Source organism: Notothenia rossii (assembly GCF_949606895.1).
Source record: "Notothenia rossii genome assembly, chromosome: 6".
Classification (NCBI taxonomy): domain Eukaryota; kingdom Metazoa; phylum Chordata; class Actinopteri; order Perciformes; family Nototheniidae; genus Notothenia; species Notothenia rossii.
The window spans coordinates 87329557-87344486 of NC_136909.1; the positions used below are offsets into that span (position 1 = coordinate 87329557).

At 39.2% G+C, this 14930-nt stretch overlaps 1 protein-coding gene across 2 annotated transcripts; it reads right to left on the reverse strand.

Moving 5' to 3' along the window:
- Positions 1–702: 702 nt before the first annotated feature.
- Positions 703–9934, reverse strand: ankrd1a (ankyrin repeat domain 1a (cardiac muscle)). Of its 2 annotated transcripts, none has more exons than XM_079689345.1 (9): positions 9785–9934; positions 8147–8251; positions 5683–5829; positions 4726–4833; positions 4539–4637; positions 3971–4069; positions 3764–3862; positions 3174–3272; positions 703–2375 (listed from the first exon to the last, which is right to left on the reverse strand). In XM_079689345.1, the coding sequence occupies exons 1-9, from the start codon at positions 9809–9811 to the stop codon at positions 2271–2273; spliced, it is 888 nt and encodes a 295-aa protein (XP_079545471.1). In that variant the 5' UTR covers positions 9812–9934; the 3' UTR covers positions 703–2270. The 2 variants fall into 2 exon arrangements, with proteins under 2 accessions (XP_079545471.1, XP_079545470.1); XM_079689344.1 differs by having other exon boundaries at positions 8126–8251.
- Positions 9935–14930: the final 4996 nt, after the last annotated feature.

A 14930-nucleotide genomic window follows, 5' to 3' on the forward strand; every position in this document is an offset into this window, starting at 1 on the left:
ACGGGGTGATTCCCACTTTGTTGGACCATTATGGCGGTTCAGGGTCACAACCTGTCAATGAACTGGATTACCGGTTGATTCATGTTCGAAATGAACAATGAAGCTACTACTGGGGGTTTAAGTGAAGTTGCAAACACAATGTTAGTATTGGCTAGGTTGTGATACATGAAGTATAAAAGCTAACGTTAGGCTATAAAATAACTACAGCACGGTCACATGACTTCACATCACCGCCGCTAGCTAAAGGAGGCTAATGTTGGGCTATAAAGGAACTACAGCACGGTCACATGACTTCACGTCACCACCGCTAAGCTAAAGGTGGCTAATGTTGGGCTTTAACGGAACTACAGCACGGTCACATGACTTCACATCACCACCGCTAAGCTAAAGGAGGCTAATGTTGGGCTATAAAGGAACTACAGCACGGTCACATGACTTCACATCACCACTGCTAAGCTAAAGGAGGCTAATGTTGGGCTATAAAGGAACTACAGCATGGTCACATGACTTCACGTCACCACCGCTAAGCTAAAGGTGGCTAATGTTGGGCTATAAAGGAACTACAGCACGGTCACATGACTTCACGTCACCACCGCTAAGCTAAAGGTGGCTAATGTTGGGCTATAAAGGAACTACAGCACGGTCACATGACTTCACATTCAAAAGGCAAAAGCATGCAGGTTTATGTCAACAAAAAAAAACTTAAATTAAATATTTTTATTAGATCAATCCAAAAATATAAGGCAAAATGTACATACATCTTTAAAAATAAAAATGAATCTGATAAACATTCACGTATCCAGTCCTGGTTTTCATAAACACTTTTCAAACATCCTCTGAACCAACAATGCCTTTGCAGCGTCTTTCCTCTCTCACTCTTTTTTTATCGTTGAGGTGAATTTAATTTGTTTAGGTGAGCTTCAGCAAAGATGAAGCTACACCGAAATCAACAAAGAAAGGGTCAAAATAATTGTAACAGCAACCTCGATAAATAAAGATATTCTTCTTCCTCCCGATCCAAAAACGTACTTCTTCCTGTCTTATCTCAATCTCAAAACGTGTAAAACCTAAGAACTCGGTTAAAAAGTCATCTGAATGTTCAAGTATAACAACGATCGTCTACCAGCATGATGGGGCTCAGTTCTGTCTTTTTTACTACTTTGCACTGAGCTCAAGTCTTTTTATACAAATAAATAACCTTAGTTAACTTACATCAACCCTTAGACTGATGATGATCTGAACTAAAACTAAAGAAATGTCTCACAGTTGTTTCCATTAGTTAGCAAATTCAAGAACACTTGGTTTTATAGAAGAGGATTAGAGCCACAACATTTTTTTTTACAATCCTGACATTTTCCTTAGAATTCAGATTATTTTCAGAATCAGTATTCTGATAAAAAAAATAAAAATCAGAACATTTTGGAAATCAGACCGAATTCCGAGATTTTCAGATTTTTCACATTTTACACGGAATTCTGAGATAAAAATAAATAAATTCACTTTTGGTCAGATTTGAGATAAGATGTCACACGTGGCCCTAATCCTTTCCCGTACAGTTATTAAAGGTGGGGTAGGTAACTTTGGAGAAACCAGCTTGAGTGCGCTAGAATTTGAAAATACACAACCAAAAAAAATCTGCGCACACATGACCAATGAGGGCACGAGATAAGTTTGTGCACAGATGGAAGGCTGACAGGCAGGTAGGCCATCCAGTTACTTTAGCCGGCTCAGATGATTGGTCGTGCTTTTTACAGCGCCACGGCTTCCACAGATGAAATATTTTTAATGTATTTATTGTCAAAGCATTTAATGTATTCATTGCTATCGATGTTAAGAGCATTCCATGGAATATAACAAAAAGTGTTTCTGAGGTAAATTACCTACCCTACCTTTAAGTATATAATATTGAAATAAATTAATCAAACGCAATAAATATTTTTCTTTAAGTTGTCAATAAATATGTCCTCGCCGACTTCTACTCAGCTTAAGAAGAAAAACATTGTCCAGCAACATTTGAATCTATCGGTGCTATCAATCACAGCATTAACAACATCCTGATTAGATTTGTGGTTTCCCACAATACCCGCTTTAGAGTGAGCTTTAGATTTATGACCTCTACCTGAGGGTGTTAATATCCGTCAGTCAACACCGGAGGCAGTTTGAAAGCGAACCTTTGGCACAGCCTCGCCGGATTACCAGATATTAAAAGAAAGACTTGGGTGCTTCACGCCATCCGATCCACGGGTTGAATCTCATGTTGCATTTTGTTTTTAGGAACGTGTTACTGAATCAGGTTTCTCTTGGCTGAAGTTACACAGGAGGCTCTTGGCGCCGTTCTGCCATGAATTCAGAGTCTCCAGAGGGGTTTTTCCATCCTGCAGGAGAGAGGAAGACACTCATCAAACCTGGAAAACTGGAAGCATTTACATTGGATTTATTGTTGTCGATGAGTAAGGTCTTCAGCCCCATTGATGGCCTGTAAAGTGTGTTTCTGATTCCATACGATGGCACTTTTATTTTACAATAAGCAGTATTTTATTGAACTGTACAACATTTGATTTAATATATTTGTTCTGCTTTTTGGTCATTTTGTTCTTTTTTTGCATGTATATGGTTTACTTACACCTATCGGTCACTTGCAATATTATCTTGAACTATTTTATTTGTGTTTCTTTATGCATTTTTATTTATCGTTGTATGTCTAATATAAGCATATGGTCAAATAAAACTGATGGCCTTGCTGAATATCACATCATTTCAAATTAAGAAATGATGTTTCAATTGCAGGCTGACATGCATTAAAACAAGTAGTTGGGAACGTTGTGTTTCCTAACCGAGCCGTACTGTGCACTCCAGAGCCTCAAAACTGCAGTTCCTTAAATGGCCACTTGAGGCTGTATTGAAAATCTCAAAAGACCCCCATGTGAAAATGATCAACTTTAGAGCAGAAATAAACATGTTTTCAGTTCCAACAATAAACAAGTTTTGGTCTCAAAGCAAATTTCACCCAGAAAGACAATTCAAACGGATTAAATATCTTACACTTACGCATTGTGATTTTTTGTGGTGGGTGACTGTATATGTGGCCTTCTGATGTCGAAATGTTACAATAAAATATAATTGAAATGTACATTTTGATCAGGGAAAGCATGGATGGGTTGTCGTGTACTTACAGAGTTCTTTGTGGTGAGACTGGCTCCGTACATCATCAGCAGCTTGATCATCTTGAATCTGTTTATTCTCACAGCGTCGTGCATGGCCGTGTCTCCGTCCTTTATTCAGGAAGCAGGAAATCAATGAGGGAGGATGTCTTCATTAGGAGTTCACAAATAAGTATATTCAGAAAGATGTACCTATTCGTGGTACGTCTATTTTATGAAATCTTGAAGTTAATTCATAACAAATTAGCTTTTATGTGCACAAATTGCTTGTGCAGTAGATTGTCTCGTGGGATCAGCTTTATGTCTCGCTGCAGAAGATTAACATTTTACATATCTAATTTAATATTCCATTCCCACTCTCTAAATGTAAATAATATCCTGCTTTATATTGTGTCTAAAGCCCTTCAATAGAGTATTGTATTATTATTAGTATTCTAGTATTGTTTATTTCTACGCTTTCATTTCTACTTATGTGCAATGACTTGTTTTGTTTTGTTGTTTTTTATGCTGCTGCATTGCAAACATTTCAACATTTTGGATCAATAAAGTATCTCTTATCTTTATCTTATCTTAAATGTAGAGCTCTGTGTTGGTTTCCTTACCCTGTCCTTGGCGTTGACGTCGGCTCCGCAGTGGATCAGATGCTCGGCGCACTCACAGTGTCCGGTCCGCACAGCGACATGGAGAGGAGTGCTGTTCAACTGAGGAGAGGACAGGCTTTCAGTTATCTCCATTCATCCAACACACATATATATACTGTGTGGATATAACTGGAGATAAATCAAAAAGCGCTGTTTGTGTGTGCTCACCTTGTCTCTGTAGGTGACCTTTGCCCCCTGGTCCATGAGGAGCTGCAGGGCCGGCAGGCTGCCTCCTCTGCAGGACCAGTGCACCGCTGTGGCCTCCAGCTGAAACACAAAACACACGGACTTATGAACATATAGGTTCATCTACTGGATTAAAAACAAGCCTCCAACCCACCAACCCACCAACCAATTAACCAAACAACCAACAAACAAACAAACAAATAACCAAATAACCGACCAACCCACCAGCCAATTAACCAAACAACCAACAAACAAACAAACAAATAACCAAATAACCGACCAACCCACCAGCCAATTAACCAAACAACCAACAAACAAACAAACAAATAACCAAATAACCGACCAACCCACCAACCCACCAACCAATTAACCAAACAACCAACAAACAAACAAACAAATAACCAACCAACCATTCACACTTAAAGTATTATCCTACAGAGCAGAACAGCTCACAGAGAAGAGATAACCTCTGATCCTTTACAACCAACACTAAATGCTCTTTTTAGGTTTTACTAACACTGTATTCCTGCTGAGCTTTAAAATGTCTCACCTTGTCTTTTTTGTCGATTGTGGCTCCGGCCTCCAGGAGTCTCTTCATGACGTCCACGTGTCCTTTGAACGAGGCTTTGTGCAGCGCTGTCCTCTGGAACTGGACATTGGATACATATAGAATATTAGATCAATGATAACAACGATTAACTAATTACTTATTATTGTTTCTTCTGAGTGATGCTCACATGGTCGGCTGCATTGGGGTTTCCTCCGTCAGTCAGGTACTTCTCCACCAGCGGCATCTTGTTGTCACTGGCTGCAGTCAGAAACATGTTCTCATCCACCCAGGCTGGCTGGAAGGGTTTTAAAGAGCAGAAAAAAACATTTAATGAAACATTTCCCTACATACATCAATCAATCAGTCAGTCAGTCGGTCAACCAACCAACAAATCATTAAACCAACCTACTAAACATTCAACCAATCAACCAATCAACCAACAAACCAACCAACCAACCAACCAACCAACCAACCAACCAACCAACCAACCAACCAACCAACAAATCATTAAACCAACCAATCAACCAATCAACCAACAAACCAACCAACCAAACAACCAACCAACCAACCAACCAACCAACCAACCAACCAACCAACCAACCAACCAACCAACCAACCAACCAACCAACTAACCAACCAACCAACTAACCAACCAACAAATCATTAAACCAACCAACAAATCATTAAACCAATCAACCAATCAACCAACCAACCAACCAACCATTCAACCAAAACATTCAACTAAACATTCAACCAATCAACCAACCAACCAATCAACCAATCAAACAACAAACAACTTAACAACCAATCAACCAACCAACCAACCAACCAACCAACCAACCAACCAACCAACCAACCAACCAACCAACCAACCAACCAACCAACCAAACATTCAACCAAACATTCAACCAAACATTCAACCAATCAACCAACAATCAACTTAACAACCAATCAATCAACAACCAACCAAACATCAACTCAATCAATTGACCAAGCAACCAACCCACAATCAACCATCATACAAACTAACAAACCTACCAATCATTCAACCAATCAACCAACCAACCAACCAACCTACCAATCATTCAACCAACCAATCACCAACCTCATCATTAAAGCAGACTAATACACGATTTAATCTCACCAGGGTCTCTGGCACTGGCTGTGGTTTCTTATTGATCGGAGCCTTCCTCTCCCTCCTCCTCTTCTTCAGCTGCATGATGTTGAACAGATCGTCAACCGTCTCTAGTCTCAGCCGGCCGCTCTTATCCGTCTGACAGGGAACATACGGCTTCAGGGAAAAAAGAAAAACTACATTTAAAAAACAGCTTTGTACAAAAAGGTTAAGTACATGGAAATGATATATGCTTGAGACTTGAAAGTACATTTGGAAATATAAAAGACTTGAAAAACCCAAAGTACCACAACCATCAATTAAAGTACTATTTTTTTGTATTTCCAATGCTCCATTATGATCCATGCATGTTTATAGAACTAGTGCTCATGAATGGTCTGTTCAGATTGATAACTATCTGTCCAGAAGCTTTGCAGCACGTCTTTAACAAAGCTTGTGTGAAAACCGAGTCATGAAAGATTGATTATATGGATTATAAACATGTTTGCACCTTCAAACAGAGAAATACTGACGACTAGATGGAAACTACATTTCTCTAACGAACCAACTCTTGACAACACCATGATCATGAGGGTTATCTTTACTGTGTAATCCATGGTATACTCGATGTTATACAGTAAAATACCAGCAGGTGGCAGCACCCAAGAGACCAGCTCAACTACAGAGGAGGAAGGTTCCTAACAGAGTGGAGGTCTCTGAGCTGCAGGCATGATTAGAGCTGTTGAGATTATAGATGATAGGAAAGGAGCTTCAATGCTTCCTTGGTTATCTCGTTAAGGACACTCTGGAGCATCCTTTAGGAGAGGAGATAATGTTGTCCCAAAATGTAACGTCACACAACGTTTGACCGTTCAAGGGAACAAACCATCTTTTTGTGACAAACTCAGATCATGATAGTTACGTTGCTTATTCAGCATCAAATAACGTCTTACAGTGTTTACTGAGCTGTTTGGGGTTTCTTTTTCAACCTGTTTGGATGGTGATAGGCACAGTGATTGATGTGTAGACCCATGCAGATATGAATATTAACCTTGGTAAAGAAGAGTTTATTGTTCTACTGTTGTCCACGTTTATATACCTGCATAAAACCACACCATAAGAACACACAGCGTGAAGTTTCTGTGGTTATTGGAGTCCACTGTTAAGTACTTCTTAATGACTGAGATCTTTTTGACCATTCGACCCTGTGTCAAGTTTCAAGGCTTTATCATCATGTGTACATTAGCTACAGTGTAGACATGGCAATGAAAAACATAGTCACTTTGTACTTCTCACATTTTGAACTCAAATACCTGTACTTTCTACTTCTTACATGTTGAACTCAAATACCTGTACTTTCTACTTCTTACATGTTGAACTCAAATACCTGTACTTTCTACTTCTTACATGTTGAACACAAATACCTGTACTTTCTACTTCTTACATGTTGAACTCAAATACCTGTACTTTCTACTTCTTACATGTTGAACTCAAATACCTGTACTTTCTACTTCTTACATGTTGAACACAAATACCTGTACTTTCTACTTCTTACATGTTGAACTCAAATACCTGTACTTTCTACTTCTTACATTTTGAACACAAATACCTGTACTTTCTACTTCTTACATGTTGAACTCAAATACCTGTACTTTCTACTTCTTACATTTTGAACACAAATACCTGTACTTTCTACTTCTTACATGTTGAACTCAAATACCTGTACTTTCTACTTCTTACATGTTGAACACAAATACCTGTACTTTCTACTTCTTACATGTTGAACTCAAATACCTGTACTTTCTACTTCTTACATTTTGAACACAAATACCTGTACTTTCTACTTCTTACATGTTGAACTCAAATACCTGTACTTTCTACTTCTTACATTTTGAACACAAATACCTGTACTTTCTACTTCTCACATGTTGAACTCAAATACCTGTACTTTCTACTTCTTACATGTTGAACCCAAATACCTGTACTTTCTACTTCTTACATGTTGAACCCAAATATCTGTACTTTCTACTTCTTACATGTTGAACACAAATACCTGTACTTTCTACTTCTTACATGTTGAACCCAAATATCTGTACTTTCTACTTCTTACATGTTGAACACAAATACCTGTACTTTCTACTTCTCTCATTTTCCAAACAGGCTGGTTCCTTTAGTCTGAATGTGTGTTTGGTGGCGTGATCATTATTATTTAGAGTCATTGCGTGCCTATTGATTTGAACACGATCCGTGTATCCATCATTTCCTGGTCTTCTCTAAAGAAGAGGGACCAATGAAAACGTTGTGCTAGTTATGGGTACTTTTTACTGAAGTACATTTCAAAGCCTCTTTACTTTGACTTGAGTAAAGAAGTTTAGTCAGTACTTCTACTTTCACCAGAGTATTTTTAAACACGAGTATCTGTACTTCTACTTGAGTACAGGATGTGTGTACTGCAGCCATCTCTGGTTCTTACGCTGAGAGCTGCCACACTGACCTCTTCCGGTTCGATGCCGTCTTTCTTCTCCTGACCCACCGCCGCCTCATACTCTCCGCCATGAAAGTCAGCTGCCTCCTTGCCCTCTGACCTCTTACCAGACACCTGAGGGAAGGTCATAAAAAACAGCATTCTAAGTCAGTCAAAGTCCAAGTCTGTTCTTGTACATATCCCATATCCTATTTACGGGTATATAGACTTCTTGCACTACTTTTTATTTTGTATTTTTGTATTTTATTATATGTTGCATTGTTGGAGGAGCTCAGGTCAGAATAATTGCATTGCCATTTCTACACTGTAGCGTATGAGCATGACGATAACACCTTTGAATCTTGAATCTTTCAATCTTTGAAGTCAACTTTATTGTCAATCTTTCAGTTTGTGTGTACAGAGAGATCGAAATTCCGTTTCCCACAATCCCGAGGAATACAAAATATAAATATATATAAAAATATGTATATACATATATACACAATCTACGGACACATGTGTACATATGCACACATTAAGATATAAATAAAAGCACAGCAAATACAAAATAACAGTCACTTCAATATCTTTGAAAAATGTACATTAATGCAAGAAAGAAAACTCACACAGCATCTTCAGTTTGAAAAGTCTCATTAAACAAGTTGTATGCTCACTACTTAAAGAGGCCCTATTCTGCTCTCTCTGCTGTTCCCTCTCCTGTAGTTGGTTAGGTTTTAGTGCATGTCAATGGTCTGCAAAGGCTAAACTCCCTTTGTTCCCTCCAGCCTGAAACGCCTCCATTCGCCTCCATTGTTTACTTCTTAATATGTGTCTTTGTTGATGTCTCAAACAGATCTGGCAATAAACTATTTTCTTATCGCCTCGTGAATCTATCTGTTAACATTTTTAAAAATCTCAGCTTTCTTTGTAGATTCCGTGACTGTCCTTGCATTTCTGTAACGACAGCCGTTCAAATGATTGCATTTCTTTCAGTTAAAGGTTGAAGCTGCTATCACACACTAATGCCTTAATCTGAGAGGTAAACACACGAGCCGCTCAATCACAGTGAGAGTAAACACATTAACACACCTCCACGCTTTAATGCGTCTAAATCACTCTTGTAATCGCTCAGAGGGCTTCATTATCATTTCATCTATAAGGAAGAAGACTCCACAGTTATAATATTGAGTACAAGAAGTCTGGGGTGAAATCTGCAGTATAAGCAATGATGGATCAAAGAATTACTCTTGATGTAGGCCAAGTCGTATTTAAGTAGCCGTTGCTCTAATCGTGCAAAGTAAAGGATCATTAAACGAGGTAATTAAGTAATTAAAGGGAGTTTGGATAAGACATCATTGATGTAATACTGGATTGTCGGTCCTGATTAGCAAATGTAAAAAATGTCATTTGGTGGAGAAATCAAATAATTTACTTTTTCTTTCAGTTTTTTACATTTGCTTTGAATTTTTGCAACTAAATAAATGTTTGTTTTCCTATAAATACACATGTAGGTAAGTCACAGGAAGTAGTACTAGTACGGACATGATTAAGAATCGACATTTATATAAAAAAGAAATATGCTTATTTCAACCCCAATATAATCCCTAAAACTAATCCTTTTAAAAAGCTCATAATTATCATTCATTCATCCACATCAGCAGATCTCACCAGTTCCTCCACGCTGTGCAGTCCCATTCTTCTCTTTGATATTATAAAGATAAATATAAGTGTTTTATCTGGAGGTTATTCCACCGGGTCTGATGCTCAGTGTCTCTGTCCGTGTCTCTGTCAGCAGCTGGAGCCTCGGACTCTTTTATAGCTCTGTCAAACCTCTGCAGAAAAAATAGAGGTCCTGTCACTCAGCTCAGATCACATTACTGTCTTCATGTGCTCATTTGGCATGCTCACATCACCCCTCCTCATCACCCCCCCGCCCCCTCATCACCCCCTCCTCATCTGCAGCTCTCCCTGTTTGGGCTTCTCTGTGTCACCGTGCAAAGATGGAGGACAGAGAAGAGGTGTCACTCTGCCTCCTTTTGAGAAAATGAAAGTGGAGTGGTGCAGCGATGATGTTGTTTTATTTTTAAGCCTGATCCGGAAGTTGTCATCTCCCTTCGTCCTTCGAACCAAACAAACAACAACCAACCAACCAACCAAACAACAACCAACCAACCAACCAACCAACCAACCAACCAACCAACCAACCAACCAAACAACCAAACAACCAAACCACAACCAACCAACCAACCAACCAACCAAACAACAACCAACCAACCAACCAACCAAACAACAACCAACCAACCAACCAACCAACCAACCAACCAACCAACCAACCAACCAACCAACCAACCAACAACCAACCAATCAACCAACCAACCAACCAACCAACCAACCAACCAACAAACCAACCAACCAACCAACCAACCAACCAACCAACCAACCAACCAACCAACCAACCAACCAACCAACCAAACAACAACCAACCAATCAACCAATCAACCAACCAACCAACCAACCAAACAACAACCAACCAACCAACCAACCAACCAACCAACCAACCAACCAACCAACCAACCAACCAACCAAACATCAATCAACCAACCAACCAAACAACCAACCAACCAACCCACCCACCAACCAACCAACCAACCAACCAACCAACCAACCAACCAACCAACCAACCAACCAACCAACCAACCACTCAATCAACCAATGGGATTTCTCCATGTGATATTGGATCATTGCAGACCTTATTTCAGGACAACCGAAAAACATATTGAGAAAACCATTGACTGCCAGACCAGGTGAGAGGAAGTGGAATGGACATCCCGCAACTTGAGAAAACACAAGTATTCAAAAGATATCTTCTAACACAATATCATATATTGGGAGCACAGGCCATATAGACTTTGTTTTTTGACACAGATATGTGCAAATATACGAGGGAACCTAGTTGTTGGTTCAGTCTGGATAGAACATCCCAAACAAGATTTCAATGACACATTTTGCAGAAATTGAGCTAAACTTAATTTACTTGCCCAAAATCCAGCATGTGATTTTGACAAGTTAACGAACCTTAAAATCTATGAGAGCTAAGATGTTTTTATTCATCACATTTCCAGAAAATGATTGAGCTGGGTTGTGCTAACATGTATATGGTATTGGAGGAATAAAACAGCCCTTATGAGCACATCAAGATAAATCTCCTCCATTTCCTGCAGAGTGAGTCCTCTCCTCAAACATAGCCCATCTTCGTCAGCGTCTAGTCACGCTGGGCTTGTTTCCCGCAGACCTGCAGTGAATTCCTCGTGAGAGGAGACAGGTTCATGGCTGCTGAGAAATAGATAGTCACCCTTCCAAACATCCTGTCACCGTGGTCTGCAGCCAATAACAGGCCGGGGTCAGAGGTCAGCAGCATGCCTCCCTGTGTGAATGACAGCCAGCAGGGGGTAACGTCATGTCAGGTGCTGTTTGTGCTAAATGTTATAACTGCATATTGCACATCTCAGAGGGATGATGCTCTGATGAGACGACGGCCACAAGAGGAACTGTTCATCAATCAGAGCACAGAAAGAGACATTTAATGCATGACAAAAGTTTTGAAACGAATGAAATCACCAGAGATGGCTGCAGTACAAACATCCTTTACTCAAGTAGAAGTACAGATACTCATGTTTAAAAATACTCTGGTGAAAGTAGAAGTACTGACTAAACTTCTTTACTCAAGTCAAAGTAAAGAGGCTTTGAAATGTACTTCAGTAAAAAGTACCCATAACTAGCAGCTGTTTTAAAGAGTACCTGACCCACTTTATATTAATAGAACAATAATGTCATTGTTAGCTAATGAATGTTTCCATGGTGACCAACGGCAACATGACAACGTTTTCATTGGTCCCTCTTCTTTAGAGAAGACCAGGAAATGATGGATACACGGATCGTGTTCAAATCAATAGGCACGCAATGACTCTAAATAATAATGATCACGCCACCAAACACACATTCAGACTAAAGGAACCAGCCTGTTTGGAAAATGAGAGAAGTAGAAAGTACAGGTATTTGTGTTCAACATGTGAGAAGTAGAAAGTACAGGTATTTGAGTTCAACATGTGAGAAGTAGAAAGTACAGGTATTTGTGTTCAACATGTGAGAAGTAGAAAGTACAGGTATTTGTGTTCAACATGTAAGAAGTAGAAAGTACAGGTATTTGAGTTCAACATGTAAGAAGTAGAAAGTACAGGTATTTGTGTTCAACATGTAAGAAGTAGAAAGTTCAGGTATTTGAGTTCAACATGTAAGAAGTAGAAAGTACAGGTATTTGAGTTCAACATGTAAGAAGTAGAAAGTACAGGTATTTGAGTTCAACATGTAAGAAGTAGAAAGTACAGGTATTTGAGTTCAACATGTAAGAAGTAGAAAGTACAGGTATTTGGGTTCAACATGTGAGAAGTAGAAAGTACAGGTATTTGTGTTCAACATGTGAGAAGTAGAAAGTACAGGTATTTGTGTTCAACATGTGAGAAGTAGAAAGTACAGGTATTTGTGTTCAACATGTAAGAAGTAGAAAGTACAGGTATTTGTGTTCAACATGTGAGAAGTAGAAAGTACAGGTATTTGAGTTCAACATGTAAGAAGTAGAAAGTACAGGTATTTGTGTTCAACATGTAAGAAGTAAAAGTAAAAAGTGGTAAGAAAGATAAGTAGTGGAGTAAAGTTCTGATACCAGAAACATGTACTTAAGTTCAGTAACAAAGTATTTGTCCTCTACTACTTCCCACCTCTGTTGAGGTGACGGTATGAAGTTCCCTTTTTGCCCTTCTTTAGGCCTTTCCCATAAAACTGAGCCGTCACGGTGGTATTTGCTGCCGTGTCGTCCACACTTGACCTTTGAATTCCTCTGAAAGTGACTTCATGGCTGCGAGCTATTTCTGAATCTGACCTTGTGACGGAAATAGACGCTAAAAGGAGGAACTGTTTCAGATCCGGACCCTCGGAGCAACGGCACAATACTGTTTACATCCAGCAGATGTGCAGCGTGTCAAACTGAAGGAATCTTGAAGAGAAACATGATGAGGACATTGGGAGTTAGCCCATCCTCTTACAGTTGTTGTAACACTAGGATGGGTCAAATGCAGAGACTGGGGGTGGCAGTGGTTCAGTCTGTAGGGGCTTGAACTTAGTACAGAAGGGTTCGCCGGTTCACATCCCGATCGGACCGAAACGTGTGTATATGCGAATATATAACTGTGTGTATTTGTATGTGCCTGGGAAGCATGTGTGTGTATACAAAACTGAGTGGAAACGGAATTTCCCTCGGGGGATCAATAACGGTCCTTCTACTTCTCCTTCTTATTCCCAGTCCGGTGATGTGTTGGATTGGACGTCTTCTAGGGTCAGGGCGACATTAAAGATACCTTCACACTTTTTCGAAGGTGTCAAAGAACACATGACTTACAATAAACATCTTGGCTTGGTTAAATAAGTGGGAACCTTTGTGGACACGCATGAAAGCCGATTCTTTTTGTGAATTTTTTTTTGTTTTTTTGCGAATACCAGGAGCTTGAAGGAGAGGGCTTTATTGATGCAGTGAACTCCCATTATTTCACTGTATGTAGAATCCTCTTTGAGTTGCATTGTTTTAAACTTCTGTTAGTGACAGTTATTATAAAATGTCCACATGAGCTTTAGTATGAAGGTCTTCAGTACTCGGATAGATACTTCAGAGACACTACAGAGGGTTTTTATGTATTTATAATTGTGCTCGGCCAGCAGTAGCTCTGACCCTGGAGTTATAACCAGGAGAAGGAAGAACATTTTAATTCAGTTATTTCTGGCTGTGATGAAGTGTGATCGCTCTGCTGACAGAAGCGCAGCTTGATCAGGAACAGAATCACATGGTGTCCAACAGAGACTCAATAAAAGACCAAGTTCACTCAAATAAAAGTGTTCCTGTTTCAGCCGCTCCTCCACAGACGGCTCCAGCATATCTGCAGCCGTCTGAAGGAGACGCTATCTTTATACTGTACGTGCAGAAGTACTCAGTTTACTTGAGTAAAGTAGAAGTACTCAGATCGTGTACTTGAGTAAAAGTAGAAGTACTCAGATCTTGTACTTGAGTAAAAGTAGAAGTACTCAGTTTACTTGAGTTAAAAGTAGAAGTACTCAGATCTTGTACTTGAGTAAAAGTAGAAGTACTCAGATCTTGTACTTGAGTAAAAGTAGAAGTACTCAGATCTTGTAGTAAAAGTAAAAGTACTCAGATCTTGTACTTGAGTAAAAGTAGAAGTACTCAGATCTTGTTCTTGAGTAAAAGTAGAGGTACTCAGACCTTGTACTTGAGTAAAAGTAGAAGTACTCAGATCGTGTACTTGAGTAAAAGTAGAAGTACTCAGGTCTTGTTCTTGAGTAAAAGTAGAGGTACTCAGACCTTGTACTTGAGTAAAAGTAGAAGTACTCAGATCTTGTACTTGAGTAAAAGTAGAAGTACTCAGATCTTGTACTTGAGTAAAAGTAGAAGTATTCAGATCTTGTTCTTGAGTAAAAGTAGAAGTACTCAGATCTTGTACTTGAGCAAAAGTAGAAGTACTCAGATCTTGTACTTGAGTAAAAGTAGAAGTACTCAGAACTTGTTCTTGAGTAAAAGTAGAAGTACCAGAGTGTAGGAATACTCTGTTACAGTAAAAGTCCTGCATTCAAAATGTTCCTCAAGTGAAAGTAGGAAAGTATTCTCATCTAAATATAGTGAAAGTAGTGACAGTAAAAGTAGTCGTTGTGCAGATTGGTCCATTTCAGAATAATATATATGATATGTTTTATA

Bases quoted from the DNA above. Each gene is read 5' to 3' on its own strand.
- ankrd1a (XM_079689344.1), bottom strand. From the start codon at position 9,811: ATGGGACTGCACAGCGTGGAGGAACTG. The intron at 8,252-9,784 runs GTGAGATCTGCT...ACCTTCCCTCAG, and splicing joins TGCACAGCGTGGAGGAACTG to GTGTCTGGTAAGAGGTCAGA. The intron at 4,070-4,538 runs GTGAGACATTTT...TTTGTGTTTCAG, and splicing joins CAATCGACAAAAAAGACAAG to CTGGAGGCCACAGCGGTGCA.